General features: G+C 38.6%; 1 protein-coding gene across 1 annotated transcript in view; it reads right to left on the minus strand.

Annotated features, from left to right (window-relative positions):
- KIF4A (kinesin family member 4A) overlaps positions 1-21,760 on the minus strand; it is a 130,012-nt gene that overhangs the window by 80,675 nt on the left and 27,577 nt on the right. Inside the window, exons 8-9 of the mRNA XM_021932678.2 lie at positions 2,156-2,272; positions 1,346-1,521 (exon numbers count right to left, since the gene is read on the minus strand). Of these exons, the coding sequence (XP_021788370.1) occupies positions 1,346-1,521; positions 2,156-2,272 (293 nt within the window). The remainder of the gene's footprint in view (positions 1-1,345; positions 1,522-2,155; positions 2,273-21,760) is intronic.

Raw genomic sequence — 21,760 nt, forward strand, 5'->3', positions numbered from 1 at the left:
TACTGCACCTCACAGATACTGTGTTTTTTTAATAAATTGAAGGTCTGTGGCAACCCTGAATTAAGCAAGACTATTGGCACCATTTTTCCAACAGCATATGCTCATTTCATGTCTCTGCGTCAACAATTTTTTAGCAATAAAGTATTTTTAAATTAAGGTATGTACATTGTTTTAAGACATAATGGTATTGCACATTTAATAGACTACAGTATAGTGTAAATATAACCTTCTATGCACTGGAAAACAAAAAAAATTGTGACTCACTTTATTGCAGTATTTGCTTTATTGTGGTGGTCTGGAACCAAGCCCACAACATCCTTAAGGTAAGCCTGTACTCTTTCCTTGCTTTCTGCGCTCTAGCCACACTGGCATTCTTTGAGGTCTTCAAATGCACTATACTTCTGTCCTATCTCAGACCCTTCCAGCACTTGCTATATGGCAAGTACTGTTCTAACTGCTTTACATGTATTAACTCATTTAACCCTCGTGAAAACCTTAAGAAGAAGGTATTATTATTATTTCTACTGTACAGATAGGGATACCAACGCACAGAGAACTTGCCCAAGGTACATAGCTAGTGAGTTACAGAGCTAAGATTTCAACATGGGCAGGCTAGTTGCAGTGTCAGTGCTCCTGGCCACTATACAGCTATCCCTATGTATATGCAGGGGATTGGTTCCCCTGCATATACATTTTTGTATACCCTGTGCATATACAAAAATGTACACACATAGTCCAGTCAGCCCTGCAGAATCCACATGTACAAAAAGTTTACACATGGGTTTCTCATTCTGCAAATATCATATTTTTGATCTGTGTTTGGTTGGACCAAACTCCTATTGTTCGAGAATCAACTGTACTTTGCCACCTATGTTTCTTCTCTCTAGAACTCTCTTCTTTGTTTTGTGCAGTGATTTATTTTCCTTCTTCTAGTCATGCCCACTTCTAATCTATTTTCTCTATACTTGCTAGAGTGATCTCCCCAAAACACACATTTCATCATGTCACCCTCCTACTTAAAACTCTTCAATGGCTCTTCACAGCTTTCAGGTTGAATTCCAAATTCTTTAACAAGTCATATAAGGAACTTTAGAATTTAGCCCTTGTCTACACCTCTCATCTCATCTCTCACTGCTCACTTCTTTATCAGTGAACTCTCCAGTGCTACCCCCAATCTTAAATGGACAGCAAACACGTTAATAGGAGTTATTTTAAGAGGTCCCCAAACTAACATGCCTAGCCAACATCTCTAAACTTCTGATAGAGAAGAAACTGAGAAACAGAAGCTCTACCATTCCACTCACATACTTGTAATTTTTCCCGTCAAATTTTAAGTTCCTTATACCTGTTGCTTTAGATGATTAAGTTCAGCTGTCTGGGGATCAATATTAACAATAGGTTTGTTCTTGATTTTTCTTGCTCTGTCAGCATAGCGAAGGGTATTTAATGTTTCCTCTAGATTGGAGTCAGCGGGACTCACACAGGCTATCATAAGAGTATGGCTATTACCTCCTAGAGAATCTGAAAAAGAACAATAAAGAATAATGAAAGGAAATGAAATCAAACAAGTAGGATATAAGCAAAGCTGTCCATTCGGGTTGGTGACTTAAAATTCAGAGCTATAAGAAAACGTTCTTAATGTTTTTTATATTGAAACAATGGAAATATATAGATATCTAAGATTTCTGATGCGATATACATTTAAATCCTATTGCATGTGTCCCCATTCTCAAAAGGGATTGTGATTTCAGCAGCTAATCAGGTTAAAACAACTGGGGCCTGGCCTACGTAAGTTAGGAGCCACTAGTGAAATTAAACATTCTTAGGATGCCCCCTCTAGGTGGATCTTAACTCTCCAGGGAATTCTGCTTAGCAGCACTAATAATTAAAGAAACAGTAACCAAATTCATTTTCAGGTGCAAAGTACAAAGTACAGTTGGTGCACCGCAGATTTCTTGGCTCTCAATGTCATATATGAAGACATTTTTCCATTATCTTAGAAACCTGCTTGCCAACAGCACTCTCTCATATTTATCAATTAGACAACTGTGTATATCATAGTCCAAATAGCTGGCTTTTTACCTGTTTCATCTTTGCTTTCTCAGCACTATCATTTTGAGTTACTCTCTTATTTTTAGAGGCACTTTGGGCTTACCTTGAAGCAGTCGAGTCAACTTGGAATCTCTGTAGGGCACAAAGCCACCCTTTTTGTCATCTCCAAGAGCACTGATTACATTTCCCAAGCATAGGAGGCCTCGGTTAATATTAATACCTAATAGCAGGAAACGAAATTTAAATTGCTTGGTAACGCATCCAACATATACCGACATTTCTTCTGAGAAACAGAAAATAAATTAAGACCCCATAAAAATATTGAGTCATCACAACAAATAAAGAGAATTTTAGACCAATATCCCTGATGAATATCGATACAAAAATCCTCAATAAAATACTGGCAAACCGAATCCAGCAGCACATCAAAAAGTTTATCCACCATGATGAAGTGGGCTTCATCCCTGGGAATAAAGGCTGGTTCAACATACGCAAATCAATAAATGTAATCCAGCATATAAACAGAACCAAAGACAAAAAGCACATGATTATCTCAATAGACGCAGAAAAGGCCTTTGACAAAATTCAACAGCCCTTCATGCTAAAAACTCTCAATAAACTCAGTATTGATGGGACGTATCTCAAAATAATGAGCTATTTATGACAAACTCACAGCCAATATCATACTGAATGGGCAAAAACTGGAAGCATTCCCTTTGAAAACTGGCACAAGACAGGGATGCCCTCTCTCACCACTCCTATTCAACATAGTGCTGGAAGTTCTGGCTAGGGCGATCAGGCAGGAGAAAGAAATAAAGGGTATTCAATTAGGAAAAGAGGAAGTCACATTGTCCCTGCTTGCAGATGACACGATTGTATATTTAGAAAACCCCATCGTCTCAGCCCAAAATCTCCTTAAGCTGATAAGCAACTTCAGCAAAGTCTCAGGATACAAAATCAATGTGCAAAAATCACAAGCATTCTTATACACCAGTAACAGACAAACAGAGAGCCAAATCATGAGTGAACTGCCATTCACAATTGCTTCAAAGAGAATAAAATACCTAGGCATCCAACTTACAAGGGCCCACTGCTCAACGAAATAAAAGAGGACACAAACAAATGGAAGAACATTCCATGCTCATGGAATCAATATCGTGAAAATGGCCATACTGCCCAAGGTTATTTATAGATTCAATGCCATCCCCATCAAGCTACCAATGAGTTTCTTCACAGAATTGGAAAAAACTGCTTTAAAGTTCATATGGAACCAAAAAAGAGTCCACATTGCCAAGACAATCCTAAGCCAAAAGAACAAAGCTGGAGGCACAACGCTACCTAATTTCAAACGATACTACAAGGCTACAGTAACCAAAACAGCATGGTACTGGTACCAAAACAGAGATACAGACCAATGGAATAGAACAGAGCCCTCAGAAATAATACCACACGGCCGGGCGCGGTGGCTCAAGCCTGTAATCCCAGCACTTTGGGAGGCTGAGACGGGCGGATCACGAGGTCGGGAGATCGAGACCATCCTGGCTAACATGGTGAAACCCCGTCTCTACTAAAAAATACAAAAAACTAGCCGGGCGACGTGGCGGGCGCCTGTAGTCCCAGCTACTCGGGAGGCTGAGGCAGGAGAATGGCGTAAACCCGGGAGGCGGAGCTTGCAGTGAGCTGAGATCTGGCCACTGCACTCCAGCCTGGGCGACAGAGCAAGACTCCGTCTCAAAAAATAAAGACCAATAGAACAGAACAGAGACCTCAGAAATAATACCACACATCTAAAACCATCTGATTTTTGACAAACCTGACAAAAACAAGAAATGGAGAAAGGATTCCCTATTTAATAAATGGTGCTGGGAAAACTGTCTAGCCATATGTAGAAAGCTGAAACTGGATCCCTTCCTTACACTTTATACAAAAATTAATTCAAGATGGATTAGAGACTTAAATGTTAGACCTAATACCATAAAAACCCTAGAAGAAAACCTAGGCAATACCATTCAGGACATAGGCATGGGCAAGGACTTCATGTCTAAAACACCAAAAGCAATGGCAACAAAAGCCAAAATTGACAAATGGGATCTCATTAAACTAAAGAGCTTCTGCACAGCAAAAGAAACTACCATCAGAGTGAACACGCAACCTACAGAATGGGAGAAAATTTTTGCAATCTACTCATCTGACAAAGGGTTAATATCCAGAATCTACAAAGAACTCAAACAAATTTACAAGAAAAAAACAACCCCATCAAAAAGTGGGCGAAGGATATGAACGGACACTTCTCAAAAGAAGACATTTATGCAGCCAACAGACACATGAAAAAATGCTCATCATAACTGGCCATCAGAGAATCAAAACCACAATGAGATACCATCTCACACCAGTTAGAATGGCGATCATTAAAACGTCAGGAAACAACATGTGCTGGAGAGGATGTGGAGAAATAGGAACACTTTTACACTGCTGGTGGGAGTGTAAACTAGTTCAACCATTGTGGAAGACAGTGTGGCGATTCCTCAAGGATCTAGAACTAGAAATACCATTTGACCCAGCCATCCCATTACTGGGGATATACCCAAAGGATTATAAATCATGCTGCATACAAAGACACACGCACACGTATGTTTACTGTGGCACTATTCACAATAGCAAAGACTTGGAACCAACCCAAATGTCCATCAATGATAGACTTGTTTAAGAAAATGTGGCACATATACACCATGGAATACTATGCAGTCATAAAAAAGGATGAGTTCATGTCCTTTGTAGGGACATGGATGAAGCTGGAAACCATCATTCTGAGCAAACTATCGCAAGGACAAAAAACCAGACACCGCACGTTCTCACTCATAGGTGGGAATTGAATAATGAGAACACTTGGACACAGGAAGGGGAACATCACACACCGGGGCCTGTCATGGGCTGGGGGGAGGTGGGGGGGATAGCATTAGGAGATATACCTAATGTAAATGACGAGTTAATGGGTGCAGCACACCAACATGGCACATGTATACGTATGTAACAAACTTGCATGTTGGGCACATGTACCCTAGAACTTAAAGTATAATTAAAAAAAAATGTATCCATCACTGCTATATTGAATATATAATATGTCATTAGACTTAAAAAAATATTGAGTCATCAATCTTGAGAAAACTTCTTAATGTTGTTCACTTTTTGGAGTGCCTCTTTAAGTAAAGGACAAAGGTCCAAATGTTGGATATGTACGATTGAGTCCACTGGCACTTCTTGTCCTTTCCCATGGAAACAAAGCAGACAGATAAATAACTATCACCATGACAACCATCTGCATAGTTATTTACTTTTTATATCCATTATGATAATCTTTAAATTAATGCTGTGAAATTGGATGAACAGGGTTTCTTTTTTTTTAACATATCATTATCATTATTTTCATTATCATTCTCATTTTACAGATAAAGAAAGAAGCTCAGAGGTTAAATGACCTGCCTAAGGTCAAACAGCTAGTAAGTGGTAGGCCTGAGATTCCATTTCAAGATTTCAGTCAAGTCCTATGCTCCTTTCATTATACCATACTGAAATACCTTTCCTACTGCAGCTTTAAAAAAGATAAAGATTATTTTCCAGTTTGTTTAATTCTGAGGTTTGCTTCTTAAACATTGTAATAACCTCTGAAGTCCTGCTGAAGCAACTAACTTCCCATTATTAGCCTTACTGTGGAAAAGCTATATCGTATAATAGTTAAGTGCAGTTGGTATCAAATAGGTTACAATCCTGGCTCTGTCACTGACTAGTTATATGATCTTGGGTTAAGTTCTTTCATAAAATGAGACAACCTTATTGGGTTGTGGTAGGGAATTAATTAAGATTCTATATATGAAGCAAAGTTAAATGATAAATAAATCATGCCATGGTTTGAATGTTTGCGTCTCCTCCAAAATTCATGTTCAAACTTATCCCCCAATGTAATAGTATTAGGATATAGGACCTTTAGGAGATCATTAGGCCATGAAATGTCTACCTTCATGGATGGGATTGGTGCCTGATAAGAGGACTGGAGAGAATTAGCTAGTTGCTTTTACCCTTCTGTCCCTTCTGCCACGTGTGGACACACCATTTATCCCTTTTCCCCATCTGCCATGTGAGGCTGCCAGGATGTCTGTCCTCACCAGTCATTGATTCTACTGGCACCATGACCCTGGACTTCTCAGCCTCCAGAACTGTGAGAAATAAATTTATATTGTTTCTAAATTACCCAGTCTAAGGTGTTTTATTATAGCAGCACAAATGGACTAATATAAATGGTATCTTATTGTTAGCTCTACTCTACCTTTTATATAGCTATCCTTTGGAATTCCTTATAACATGAAACAATTATATTTATGAGATTCCGAATTCGAAATTCCTGACTGCATCCTACTATCCTTCCATTTCTTTGGATCCTGTTCTTCACCCTTTTTTTGGACTACCAATGTACTGACACTTTCTAATACTGTCAGTAGATCAGTCTCTTCTGGACCTTCAACTCTTGCTCTGAACCCTATGGTTGATAATTTCAATTACATTTTCCTAAGAACTCACTGGACATATGATCTTCTACCATTCTCACCGTGTCAATTCTCAACCACAGGTTAAACCAACTGTGTGCGTGTATGTTTATTTGTAGGCTGCAATACTGAAGAAACAGCATAACCAAACAGATGAGATCCACTATAAACATGCTACCTAACCTTAGCTGAACCCTTGGTCAATTGATCATCTTTTCTTCCTCATTCCTACTTTACTAACTTTCTAATCTAACGAATCTAATTCACCATGGCAGCTATTATACAAACTCATCATTTTTAAGAATATAAACCTATCTTCACTTTCTAATGGTAGATGATTTCACCAAATACTTTATAGAGAAGAAAGTTATCAACAAGGGCTCCCCAACCTCCCCTCTCCTTACCTCACATTCATTCTTTTGCTATTACTTATTCCTTCATCCTGCCCCTTGTTTCAGAGGAAATAGCTGCCTTTGTTTTCAAGGTCCTGCCTTCTGCCTCTGTTTCTATTCCCTCCATTTCCTCTGGGACCCTGATCCCTTATCTTCTCCCTCTCTCTTAGATCTTCCACTTATTTTTTTCCTTCACTAATTCCTTCTTTTTAGCCTATACTCATGCTCAAATCTCTCTAATCTAAAACGAAAATAATTTTCTCAATTATCCCTTTGTTTTCCTCTTATTACCAACCAGAATGGGTACCGCTTATCCTCTCTAGGATGTGAAGGAAAGCCTGCTGAGATTTATCAAACCTGCCTGCTAATACCTGTAATAAATCCTATGTTAGTCCATTCTTGTCTTTTCCTTCCCTTTTTAGCCAAACAAAACATTGTGTTATTTTATTGGCCCATATCCCAACTAGATGTAAAGGAGAGACTGCTGAGGTTTTTCAAAGCTGCTGAGCAAAACTTCCATCTATAGTTTCATATAGGAACAAAACAAAATTCCGGATGAACCCTGAGAAGAATCTATGGCAATGATCCAAGCAAGAACCATAGACTTAAGGATAAAGTGGGTGTTTTTTTTCCCTTCCTCTTCAAATGAGAGTTGGGGCTCAAGAATAGAAAAGAGCTAAGAGACATGAATGTTTCTCTAGAAATAAATCACCACAAAACAGGATTTGATTTCCTGTTGTTAAGACATTAAAATGATAAATTATTGACAAAGATGGAGTATATATCACAAAGATGGGGAAGAACATATTTGCAGAGACTTAAAAGTTCTGATTAAGGACAGCTATGAAGAAAAATGAAGTTTTCTCCGGAAGAATGAGAACAGATCAAGTAAGGAGAGTCAAAAATGCTACTTAATACCTTTGGGTGTTTGTTCACTATGGCAACAAATAAATAATAAAGGAGAGATTTTAATTTTAAAAGAGAAATATAACTTCACAGCTATCATGGAGGCACATTACAATAGTTTTACAGCTGGAATAGAAAAGCATATTTGTAAGAAAAAAGAAAACTGAGGCAGGAGAGAAATGAAGTAGATCTATATGCAGAGGTTCTCAACTGGAGGCAATTCTGCTTCACAGAGGACATCTGGCAATATCTGGAGACATTCTGGTTGTCACAACTTAGGAGTGGGGTATGTGTGCTACTGGCGTCCAGTGGGTAAAGGCCAAAGATGTTGTAAAACATCCTACAATGCACAGGACAGCCTCCTTCCCCGTAAACAATTATTTGATCCAAAATATTAATGGTGCCACAGCTGGGAAACCCTGCTCTATGTGTGAAGAAAATATGGGCCTAAAGCAGGTAGCATGGCTGAATAAATGAGGGTGAAAAACAGAAGTATGCTATGATAGATGGTCTGCCTGGTCAAAGAGAAAGGGAATGATTGTTACTGAAATGGATCACAAAACGTATAAAGGCAATCAGTGATAGGGGATACAGCAGGAAAGGCACTTGATTAGGAGAGAGAATCTGTTAAAATTCTGCCTCTGCCACTTACCAATGTGTATAATACTGAACTAGCCACTGAAACTTTCTTTTATCCATAAAACAGGGATAATACCGATCTTACCTAATGGGACTGGGATAAAACTCAAATGTGATTTGTAAAGGGTTATCTATATTTAAGTTATTATTAACATAGTAGAAAAACTTGGATAATCTGAATACTTACTAAGTCACATGAGGCTGAAAGCAGAGTACTTGATAAATCCCTTATCTACTCTGCTGACTGTTTATTTACCCAAAAGATACTACGAGTGAAGAATAAAATGGCTGTTTTGGCCTTCAAGTTGACACACAAGGAAGAATTGATTATAGAAGTAAAAAGATGGGAATCTGATTGAAGGATACCAAGGAGCACAGTCAGACATCAGTGTCCCAGACTTTAAGAAAATAATCTTCAAAATTCAGGAAAAAAGATAGTTAGGATCCCAGGAACAGAATGTCTAAAGGGGAAAATAACAAAAAAAAAGAAGGCTTTCAAAAAATAAAATTATAATTAGTCATAAATTATTCTAATAAAATATCAATGTAGCTACACAGGAACGGGCTTTCAAATAACTTCATATATAAAAAGAACATATACAGCATTATGGGAAATTCTACTCAAACATAGGAAACTGAACACCAGCGTATCTCTCCTGTTCCTCCTAAGACACCACTAAAAAGAATAAAAAATGTACTAACCCACTAGATCACAGAGCACAGAAGAGGAAATATAGTAGGCACAAGGTTGCAACATATTTTTAGAGTACAGATTAAGAAGCAATAACTGACTTAGCAAGATGGAATAAGCCTTAACTTAAAGTGTTTGCAGAGGGAAAATAATGATAATGATAGTGATAAAAACAGCTAAGTTTATACAATGTTTATAGTACTGTTCAAGGTACTGTATACATATTAACTAATTCAATTTTCACAAGTCCTATAAAGGAGATATTATAATTATCCCTGTTTTGACAGATATGAAAGTTGAGGCACAAATAAGTTAGGTAACTAGACCAAAGTCACCCAGCTACTAAGTGGCAGTCAGAATGCAAATGTAGGCAGTATGGTTCCAAAGTCCATGGAGTCTTAATCTCTGTGCTCTAGGGAAGGAACCTACTTTGTTCACTTGGCACCAGGTTCTGCAGAAACAGGAGAACCTTAGGGTTAAAAAGATGGAGGTGGTAGAAAATCTATATGATATACAGAACTCCTGGACTCTCAAGTCTCCTTTCCAGAGCCATGCAACTACTGTGTCCTCCATTCTCAATCTCCCAGTCTACTTTATGGGATATGCTTTCTATATTTGCCCATTAAATGTTGATACTCTCTGGGAACTGTCTTAAGCTCTTTTGTTATTATATATACTCTCTTTGTGGGATCTCATCCATGCCTAGAGTGCCAATAAATACCTATATACTAATGACTCCCTAAATATATATGTTCAAACCAGACTCTTTCCTGACGTCCAAATCTGTATTATGACTACCTACTGAATCCCTCTAGTGGACTATGCCCACGTGGCATGGCACAAAAACATTGAAAAAAACAGAATTTATCTTTCCATGCAAACCTATTCCAATTCCAGCACTGTTCCTTTCAATTATCTCACCATCTAACCTGTCACCAAACCAACAGCAAATCTGAGTCATCTTGGACACTTCCTCTTTTCTCACCCCACACGTCCAAATCCTTTATTCATTGTGCTACATATTAGAGACACAAAGATGAATAAGTCAAAATCCCTACTCTCAAGGAGTTCATAGTCTAAAGGGAAAGAGAGACATACAAACAAATAATTGCAAATACAATGTTAGAGGAAGAGATACATGTGGTTAAGATGGGTTCTCTTAGGAGAGAGTGGTAAGCTTTACCTGGGAAGGTAAAAGGCAGCTTCAGAGAATTAAAGTTAGAGCTGAAATGTGAAAGATGACTAGGACAATGATAATGGAGGAGGGAAGAGTAGGAAAGAAGAGAGTTAAGGGCATTCTAGGCAGAGGAAGCGGCATATGCCAAGGCACATGTTTGTGTGAGAACAAAATACATTTAGGAATTACAAGTAGTTCAATATGAGTACAATGCAAGTTATGAGATGGAGAGAGATAAACAATGAGGCCAGGGAACAGATCATAAAGGGCCTTATATGTCATGGCCAAGTATTTGTATTTATCCTATAGGACTGTGGTTTTCAAATCGTACTCCTCAGAACCTTAGGGATAATTCAGGGAGCCCTAGAGATACTTGAGTTTCTACAAATAACAATTTGGATTTTGTTTTAAATATTATTTTTTACTGTGGTAGAATATACATGACATAAAATTTACCATTTTAACCATTTTTATTTATTTATTCATTAACTTTTGTTTTCAGTTCAGGGGTACATGTGCATGTTACAGGGGCTTGGTATATAGATTATTTTGTCACCCAGGTTATAAGCATAGTACCCAATAGGTAGATTTTTTATCCTCTCCCTCCTCTCATGCTTCACCCTCAAGTAGGACATGGTGTTTGCTGTTCCCCTCTTTGTGTCCATGTGTTCTTAACGTTCTCACTTATAAGTGAGAACATGCGTAATTGGTTTTCTGTTCCTGCGTTAATTCACTTAAGATAATGGCCTCTAGTTCCATCCATGTTGCTGCAAAGGACATGATCTTGTTTTATTTTATAGCTGCATAGTCTTCCATGGTGTATATGTACCACATTTTCTTTATCTGGTCTATTGTTGATGGGTATTTAGGTTGATTCCATGTCTTTGCTACTGTGAGTAGTGCTTCAGTGAACACACATGTGCATGTGTCTTCATGGTAGAATGATTTATTTTCCTTTGGATATTGTATTACTCCATTTTCACACTGCTATAAAGACATACCCAAGACTGGGTAATTTATGAAGGAAAGAGTTTTAATTGACTCACAGTACTGCATGGCTGGGAAAGCCTCAGGAAACTTACAATAATCGCAGAAGGGGAGGTAGGCACCTTCTTCATCAAGTGGCAGGAGAGAGAGGTGAAGTGCAAGCACAGGAAAAACTGCCACTTTTAAAACCATCAGATCTCCTGAGACTCACTCACTATCAAGAGAACAGCATGGGGAAACTGCCCCCCATAATCCAATCACTGTCCTCCAGGTTCCTCCCTTAACACATGGAGATTATAATTTGAGATGAGATTTGGGTGAGGACATAGAGTATATATTCAATAATGGGGTTGCTGAGTTGAATGGTAGTTCTGTTTTAAGTTCTTTGAGAAATCACCACACTGCTTTCCACAATGGCTGAACTAATTTACATTCTAACTAGCAGTGGATAAGTATTCCCTTTTCTCCACAACCTTGCCAGCATCTGTTATTTTTTGACTTTTTAGTAATAGCCGTTCTGACTGGTGTGAGATAGCATCTCACTGTGGTTTTGATCTGCATTTCTCTAATGATTACTGATGTTGAGGATTTTTTGATATGCTTGTTGGTCATGTGTATGTCTTCTTTTGAAAAGTGATTGTTACAACCCATAGAGTGGGAGAAAATCTTCACAAACTATACAGCTGACAAAGGACTAATATCCAGAATCTACAAGGAATTCAAACAAATCAGCAAGAAAAAAACAAATACTCCCATCAAAACAGTGAGCAAAGGACATGAACAGACACTTCTCAAAAGAAGATATACAAACAGCCAACAAATGCATGAAAAACTGCTCAACATCACTAATCATCAGGGAAATGAAAATTAAAACCACAAGGAAATACCACGTTACTCCTGCAAGAATGGCCACATAATTAGTAAAAGTCAAAAAACAATAGATGTTGTTGTGGATGTGGTGGAAAGGGAACAACACTTTTACACTGCTGGTGGGAATGTATATTAGTACAACCACTATGGAAAACAGTATGGAGATTACTTAAAGGACTAAAAGTAGAACTACCATTCAATCCAGCAATCCCACTACTGGGTATCTACCTAAAGGAAAAGAAGTCATTATATGAAAAAGACACGCACATGTATTGTTTATAGCAGTACAATTAGCAATTGCAAAAATATGGAACCAACCTAAGTGCCCAGTGACTAACCGGTGGATAAAGAAAACGTGGTAAATATACACATTGAATACTACTCCGGCATAAAAAGGAATGAAATAATGTCTTTTGCAGTAACTTGGATGGTACTACTCCGGCATAAAAAGGAATTAAATAATGTCTTTTGCAGTAACTTGGATGGAGCTGGAGGCCTTTATTGTAAATGAAGTAACCCAGGAATGGAAAACCAAGTATTGTATGTTTTCACTTATAAGTGGGAGCTAAGCTACAAAGACACAGAGCCATAAGAATGACATAGTGGACTTTGGGGACTCAGGCCAGGGGGAGGTTTGATGGGGGTGAGGGATAAAAGACTACATATTGGGTATAGTATACACTCCTCAGGTGATGGGCACACTACAATCTCAGAAATCACCACTAAAGAACTTATCTATGTAACCAAAAACCACCTCTACCTTGAAACTATTGAAATAAAAAAATTAAAAAAAATAATGGCCAGGCACGGTGGCTTATGCCTGTAATCCCAGCACTTTGGGGAGCCGAAGTGGGTGGATTGCTTGAGCCCAGGAGTTCTAGATCAGCGTGGGCAATGCGGTGAAATCCTACCACTACCTAAAATACAAAAATTAGCTGGGCGTGGTAGTGTGCACCTGTAGTCCCAGCTACTCAGGAAGCTGAGGTGGGAGAATCACTTGAGCCTGGGAGGTCAAGGCTGCAGTGAGCCAAGATTGTGCCACTGCACTCCAGCTTGGGTGACAGAGTGAGACTCTGTCTTAAGAAAAAAACAAAGAAATTGTGATCACAAAAATAGCTATAATATTCTTATGGCTTTAACATTGACTTAATGTTATACATTTGAACTTATATATTTACATGAATTTAAAATGCTTTTTAATCTATTTCAAATGTTAGAATTTGTTATAAGGTTTTATTTTTTAAAAAGCTCCTATGCTTTTAAAAGAAGGCAGATTAAAATCTGTTGTAGACAATGGGAAACAAACAAAAGGTTTTAAAGAGGATGGAAACATGACCAACTTCGGATTTTATAAGTATTACTTTGTCCAGGAGTTCACAACCAGCCAGGGCAACACTGCAAAACCCTGTCTCTACAGAAAATACAAAAATTTGCTGGGGACAGTGGCATAGACTCACAGTCCCAGTTACTCAGGAGGTTGAGGTGCAAGGATGGCTTCAGCCCAGGAGGTTGAGGCTGCAGTGAGCCGTGATCACACCACTGCACTCCAGCCTAGGCGACAGAGTGAGACCCTGTCTCAAGAAAAATAAATATTAAGTATTACTTTGTTGGTCATTTGGAAGGTGGACTTGGGAGTAAAAAACTGGTATTTAAAAAACTCTTTACCATTCTTTTCTTTTTTCAAATGATTTTATTTACTAGAATGCACAATTTTTAAAATATGCAAATAAAAAGCTTAAAACCTTGAAAAAAAGAAAGAAAACATTTAGAAGGTTATTTTAATGGTTCAGATGACAGAACTCTGAGAACTGCAGCAGTGGAAAAGGAATGAAGGATATAGAAGTCAGAAGCACTTAAGGCATAAACATGACATGGCTAAGCTAACTTCTGGATGTGAAAGGTGAGAAAAGAGAATGCGTAAAGTCACATACTAATATTCCAGGAATAAAGTACATATTTATTCTCCTAGCCAGACAACAGTTATAGAATACCTACTGTGTGTAAGGCACAGTGCGGGGCACACATAGCAGGAAAATAAGAAATGGTCTCTGCTTTTAAGGAACTCAAAGTCTAATGGGGGAAACAGATAATTAAATAATTACATGAAAAGAAACACTATGAGAAAGAGGTAACTTTATCTTGATGAGGCTTTGGGTTACAGGCTTTTGGGTAAATGCATTTGTCAAAACCCAGCTAATATACACTTAAAATTTGTGCTTTTCATTGTACATCTTATATTAAGAATATAAATATTGGTCGGGCATGGTGGCTCATGCCTGTAATCCCAGGACTCTGGGAGGCCGAGGCGGATCACCTGAGGTCAGGAGTTCAAAACCAGCCTGCTCAACATGGTGAGACCCTGTATCTACTAAAAATACAAAAATTAGCCAGACATGGTGGTGCAAATCTGAAGTCCCAGCTACTTGAGAGGCTGAGGCAGAAGAATCGCCTGAACCTGGTAGGCCGAGGTTGCAGTGAGCCAAGACTGAGCCACTGCACTCTAGCCTGGGAAACAGAGCAAGACTCGGTCTCAAAAAATAAATAAATAAATATTAAATGCCAGTTAATAATAAGCAAGCTGAAGTAGTTAGGAGGAAGTATATTAATTTGTGCAATTTACTTTAAAATGTGTTTTTAAAATGAATATAGATTGACAAATGGATAGATGGACAGATATGTGATAAAGCAAATACAGTAAAATGTTAATTTTACTATAGGTATAGGGGTATTGTAAAATCAACTTGAAGTAACTTTGAAAATTTTTATCAACAAATGTTAGAAAAAACCCACTATGTGAGCATGAATTTATGGAAAGATCTTGACCGAGAGCAGAGGTTTCATAGGTGGGTAACATCTGAATTGTGAATTGAAATATTAGTAGGAGTTTCCAGGCAGACCAAAAGGGAGAAAGAACTCAGGCATTCAGTGAGGACCTATGGCATGTCAGGCGCTATGCCGGGGCCTAGGGATTCAAAGATGAATATGACTCAGTTCTTGCCTTTGATTGGCTTGCTGTCTACTGGGGAAGTCAGGTAGTTAAGGAGATGACTGTAATACATGGTTGGGGCAGTGTTAGTGTAGAAGAGAGGTAAGCACTAGATAAGGGGTACCTACTCCGCATTGGGGGAATTGAGGTGGTCAAACAAAGTTTCTTTAAGGGGATGAAATTGGGACTGAGTGCAAAATTGAATAAGCCACATGAAGATAGAGGGAAGGCACTTCTGCAGAGGGAACAGAATGCACAAAGACACATAGATGAGAGAGTATGAGGCACGCTTAGTATGGCTAAGCAGATTGCAAGTAAAGAGTGGGGAGAGGAAAAGCTAGCCAGGGAGGGCAGGCTAGAGCAAAAAGGCCGTAAGGAAGCAGCATGGTGCAAACTGAGGAGCTCTGGAAGAGCTCTTAGCAGGGAGACACAGTTTAGGAAGAATACTCTGGCTGCTGATTGGTTGATGACTTGAAAGCATACCTAACTGAAGACAGGGAGACTAGTTCTTGTTATAATCAAAAAAATGATGAGGGCCTGACATAAGGTAGTGGTAGTAGGGATAGAGAAAAGAGAGTGAGGTGAAAGAGGAAAAGTTAGGACTGACAGGTCTCAGTGACTGATGAGATTGGGGAAAGGAGTCAGAGTAAAAAAAAAAAAAAAAAAAAAGGAGTATAGAACAATGCCCCAGTTTCTGTCTTGGGTGACTGGGTGGATGTTGATATTATTCACTGCAGCTGATGGAGGGACCAGTTTAACCGCAACAGGGAGGAATGAGGAGTTCAGTTTTAGACATGTGGAATGGGAGGTGCCTGTGGGACATCCATGAGACTCCTCACAGGCAACTATATTTACATACTTAAATATGACACATGAGATAGGGGCTCGAGATAGAGGTTTAGAATTGGTAGCATACAGGTAGGAATTATAAGCATCTAAGTGGGTGAAACCACTTCCAGAGGGAGGGTGACAGGGTGATAGGCATGAACAGTGGGAAGAGAAAGAAAAAAATCCCAGGACAAAGCCTGGATTATGTTTCAGATAGGGTTGAGTGGAAGAGGAGAAGCCTGTGAAAGAGTCTTCAGAAAAGTGAGAGGAAAATCAGGAGAGGGTAGCATCACAGAGTCAAGAGGAGTGAGATTGTCCAGAAGAAGGGGCAGGATGTCAGACCTGCAGAGTTACCAAGTCAGAGGAGGACTGAAAAGAGCCTAACGGATTCAGTTGTTCAGGTCATGGGTTGACTTCAAAAGCGATAGTTTCAATGGGAGGAGGATGGCGGGGTGACAAAAATGCAGAATGAAAGGAAAAGGGAGGAGAGGAGTAGTAAGAGGAGGATGAAATATTTTGGTTAAGTTGGGGAAACATTAGTATGCTTCTACGCTGAGGGCAGAAAGTCAGTGGAGGGGGAGAAGTTAAAACAGGAGGGGCAAGAGTGCTTGATGGAACCATGTTTCTGAGGCAGTGGGGAGAAAACCCAGCAGAAAACACACAGGAGTAATGACACAGAGATCTGAAACAACAGAACTGTTTGGAAAAACAATGAGTAGACTGCTGTGGCTGGAACCTTGTAGTTGGTGGGAAAATGGGGGGAGATGAAGCTAGAAATACAGAGGCACCCGAAAATGACAATGTAGTCCTGTGGTACTAGAGAAATTTCAGAAGAGAAAAAATACATTAGAAGATAACATGATTTAAAAAGGCAATGTCAAATACCCCAACACTTAAGTTGAGCCTTAAAACGTGGTATGTTGTAGATAGTTTGATTGCATGTTGGGGGGCACACACTACATTCTGGGCAAGAAGAGGAGATGGCTGTGATGAAAGTGTGCAAAGACCAGAATTAGCTGGGCTGGCGTGGAGTGTGGGTAGGGAAGCTGTGAAAGATGGTCGAGGAGGTAGGCTTGGGACTAGGGTATAAAGGGTCTGGAAGACTTGGCTGTGTGTTTTAGACTTCATCTTGTAAGCAGCTACTTCAAAGTTCTATTCAGGTGAGGTGCCATGTAAAAGATGTTATTTTTAAAGATACATATGTAATTCATTTATTTATGTATTTTTATTGATACACGATATTTGTACATATTTATGGGATACATGTGATATTTTGTTACATGCATAGAAAGTGTAATGATCAAGTCAGGGTATTTAGGGCATCCATCACCTTGAGCACTTATAATTTCTATGTGTTGGGAACATTTCAATTCCTCCCTTCTAGTTATTTTGAAATGTATGATACATTGCTGTTCACTCATCACCCTACTCTGTTATCAAACATTAGAACTTATTCCATCTAACTGTATGTTTATACCCATTAATCAACCTCTCTCTTCCCCTCGGCCTCCACCCCCACACCCTTCTTGGCCTCTGGTAACTATCATTCTACTCTCTTATGTCCATGATACCCACGTTTTTAGCTCCCATATATGAATGAGAATATGCAGTATTTGTCTCTTTGTGCCTGGCTTATTTCACTTAACATAATGGCCTCCACATCCATCTATGTTGCTGCAAATGACAGGATTTCATTCTTTTTTATGGCCCAATAGTATTCCACTGTGTATATATGCCACATTTTCTTTATCCATTCATCTGTTGAACACTTAGGTTGGTTCCAAATTTTTGCTATTGTGAATAATGCTGCAATAAACATGGGGGTACAGGTATCCCTTTAATCAAAAGGTATTTTAAGATTAACCTAGCTATGGTATTTAGAATAGAATGCCTTCTAGGAGTCAAAAAGTTAGAAGGCTATAGTTCAGATGTGCAGGGTGAGGGCATGGACTTTGTAGTGGTGGCAGGAAGAGATTGGAAGTGGATGCATCTCTACCACAGTGCAAAGGAAGAACTAACAGCAAGTAATGGGTACTCATTCCTAATTGAGGAGATCATGCTGGCTGCAATTAGATTAATGGATCAGCAAGAAGAAAAAGCAAAAGAGATTGAAAAGTAACAGTTTGAGCTAGGAAAAGAACTAGGATAGTGAGGCTTTACAAGACAAATTAAGAGTTTCAAAAAGAGTATTTTCGAGTGTTAATGCCACAGAGAGGTTGGGTAAGATGGGCACTGAAAAAAATTAGTTCTGGTAATTAAGATATCCCTGGATATCTCTTACATAGTGGTTTTGGCAAGGTAGGTAAAGACAGACTGCTGAGAGAGTGAATGAGGTTGCAGGATACAAAATCAATATTAAAAAATAAATTTTATTTTCCACACACAAAAAAACAAAGTCAGAGAACATAATTTTTAAAGATTCTATTTATGTTGGTTACATGGGTTTGTTCAGTTAGTGAAAATGCAGCAAGCTATACACTTATGGTAGGTCTACTTTTCTATTTGTACATTATACTTCAATAAGAAGTTTTAAAAATATCACTTGCAATACTGTCAAAATACAAGTTACCTAAGAATAGAACAAAAGATGTATAAGACTTCTACAGGGAAAAACACTCATTTAATTTTGATTTAGTAGAATACTCAGAAACAGACTAAGGGATATTTGGGCACTTAATATATGAAAGAAATGGCACTGCTTACCAGTAGGGAAAGAATGGACTTTTTAATAAGCAGTGCTAGGATAAATGTGTATTTATATGGAAAAACAAAACTGGACCCTGCATCATACCATGTATAAAACAACAGTTTTGGGTAGATTAAAGGCTTAAGTGTGAAAGGCAAAACTGTAAAGCCTTTATTAGATAATATAGAAAAAACATCGTTAAGATCTTGGGGATTCCTTCCTCCCTCCCTCCCTCCTTCCTTTTTTTTTTTTTTTTTTTTTTTTTTTTTTTGAGATGGAGTCTCGCTCTGTCGCCCAGGCTGGAGTGCAGTGGGGCAATCTTGGCTCACTGCAATCTCTGCCTCCCGGGTTCAAGTGATTCTCCTGCCTCAGCCTCCCGAGTAGCTGGGATTACAGGTGCGCGCCACCAAGCCCAACTAATTTTTGTATTTTTGTAGAGACCGGGTTTCACTGTGCTAGCCAGGATGGTCTCCATCTCCTGACCTCGTGATCCACCTGCCTTGCCCTCCCAAATTGCTGGGATTACAGGCGTGAGCCAACACACACGGTCTAAAGGATTTCTTAAGACACAAAATTAAAAAGAAAGTGAAAACACAAGCCAGAGAGGAGGGAGAAGATATGTGCAAAACATACGGGGTGGGGAGATTTGCAATAAATATAACTGACCAATGACTAGAATCTATAGTATATTAAGAATTACTTTTAATCAGTAAGAAAAAGACATTTAATAGAAAAATGAGCAAGACTTCAACAGACATTTTACTGAAAATACACGTGGTCAATAAACATATGAAAAAGTGATCAACTCCATTAGTAATTGAGGAAATGAAAATTAAAACCATAATAAAGTATCACTCCACATCTACTATATGGGCAAAAATTAAAAATTCTCACAAAACAGTGGATATAGAGCAATTAGGATTCTCATACATTGAAACAAACTTTGAAAGACAGTTTGGTATATATGTACCCTATAACCCAGTGATACTACTTCTAGGTACATATCCTAGAAAATTCTTATACATATGCATTGGGATACACAAACAAGAAGGTTCATATGGGCATTGTTGACAATAGCCAAAAACTGGAAAGAAATGGAATATCCTTCAAAAGTAGAAAGAATAGTGGTTCAGTCAAATGATAGATTACTATACAAAAATGAAAAGAAATGAACTACAGCTGTATGTAATGTAGTAGATGAGTCTCTCAAATATTTTAATTGGAAGAATGAAGGCACAACAGATTATATACAGTATAATTCCACTTACATAAAGCTTAAAAATAGACAAAACTATATTATGCTATTTACAGATATATACACAGGTGGCATTGCTATCAAGAAAGCAAGGGGAGGCCGGGCATGGTAGCTCATGCCTGCAATGCCAGCACTTTGGGAGGCCGAGGCAGGCAGATCACCTGAGGTTAGGAGTTCAAGACCAGCCTGGTCAACACGGTGAAACCCCATCTCTACTAAAAATACAAAAATTAGCCAGGCGTGGTGGCACACACCTGTAAAACCAGCTACTTGGGAGGCTGAGGCAGGAGAATCGCTTGAACCCAGGAGGCAGAGGTTACAGTGAGCCAACATCACGCCACTGAACTCCAGCCTGGGTAATGGAGTGAGACTCCATCTCAAAAAAAGAAAAGAAAAGAAAGCACGCAAGGGGGGCCAGGTGTGGTGGCTCACACCTGTAATTCCAATACTTTGGGAGGCTAAAGCAGGAGGATTGCTTGAGCCCAGGAATTCAAGACCAGCCTGGGCAACATAGGGAGATCCCAACTCTAGAAAAAACTAAAAATTAGCTGGGAATGGTGGCATGTGCCTGTGGTCCCAGCTACTCAGGAGGCTAAGGAGGGAGGATTGCTTGAGTCCAGGAGGTTGAGGCTGTAGTGAGCTGTGATTGTGCCACTGTACTCCAGCCTGGGCAACAGAGCAAGACACTGTCTCAAAAAAAAAAAAAAAAAAAAAAAAGGCAAGGGAATTGACATCACAAAGTCAGAAGAATGGATACCTGGAGAGAGAAGGAAGGAGATCATGATCTCGGAGGGGTATGCATGGGTGCTGGAAGTGTTTTGCTTTCAACCTGAGTGGTAGTTACATAGATGTTTACTTTATAATCATTTATTAAACTAGATACATGACATAACTTATGCAATGTTCTGTATGTATCCTACGTTTCACCAAAGAAGTGAAACTAAGAGTTAATCACATGTATTGCTAAGCAGTGTAAGCTTTTTTGAGAAGCCTGAGTCTAAAGGGAAGGAGATAGGACAGTAGTTACAGGAGGATTCAGGATTAAAGGAATTTAGGTACGTATATCCACCAAAATACCTGTACAAGAATATTCATAGCATTATTCATAACAACTCCAAACTGGAAATTACCCAAATGCCCATCCAAGAGTAGAATGGATAAATTGTGGTACATTCATCAGTGGAATACTATATAGTAATGAAAAATAAACAAATTACAACTACATGCAATACTACGGATGAACCTCACAAGCATAATGTCGAGTTAGGGTTATCAGATTTGGTAAAACAAAAAAAATATAGAACATCCAGTTAAATCTGAATTTCAGATAGATGATGAATCATTTCTAACATAGGTATATTCCATACAAAATGATGTCATTTATCTGAAATTCAAATTTATCTAGGCATCCTGTATTTTCTCCGAAGATCTAACATTGAGTGAAAAAAGTCAGACACGAAGGAGTCCATACTACAAAACTAATCTAGGACTAAAAGTCTGGACAGTGGTTACTCTTTAGGGAAAAGAGTGACTAGAAGAGAGTACAAGTGGCATTTCTGGGATGCTTAGAATACTGTTTCTTCACCTGGGTGCTATTTACATGTATGTATTTCATATTGTGAGCATTCATTGAACTGTATAATGATGACTTGATATCATTATGTATATTACATAATATGTATGTAATATACATAGATATATGTATATGTAATATATATGTATATGCAATACATATATGCATATGTATATGTCA

The sequence above is a fragment of the Papio anubis genome, chromosome X (genome assembly GCF_008728515.1).
Source record: "Papio anubis isolate 15944 chromosome X, Panubis1.0, whole genome shotgun sequence".
NCBI classification, from domain to species: Eukaryota; Metazoa; Chordata; class Mammalia; order Primates; family Cercopithecidae; genus Papio; species Papio anubis.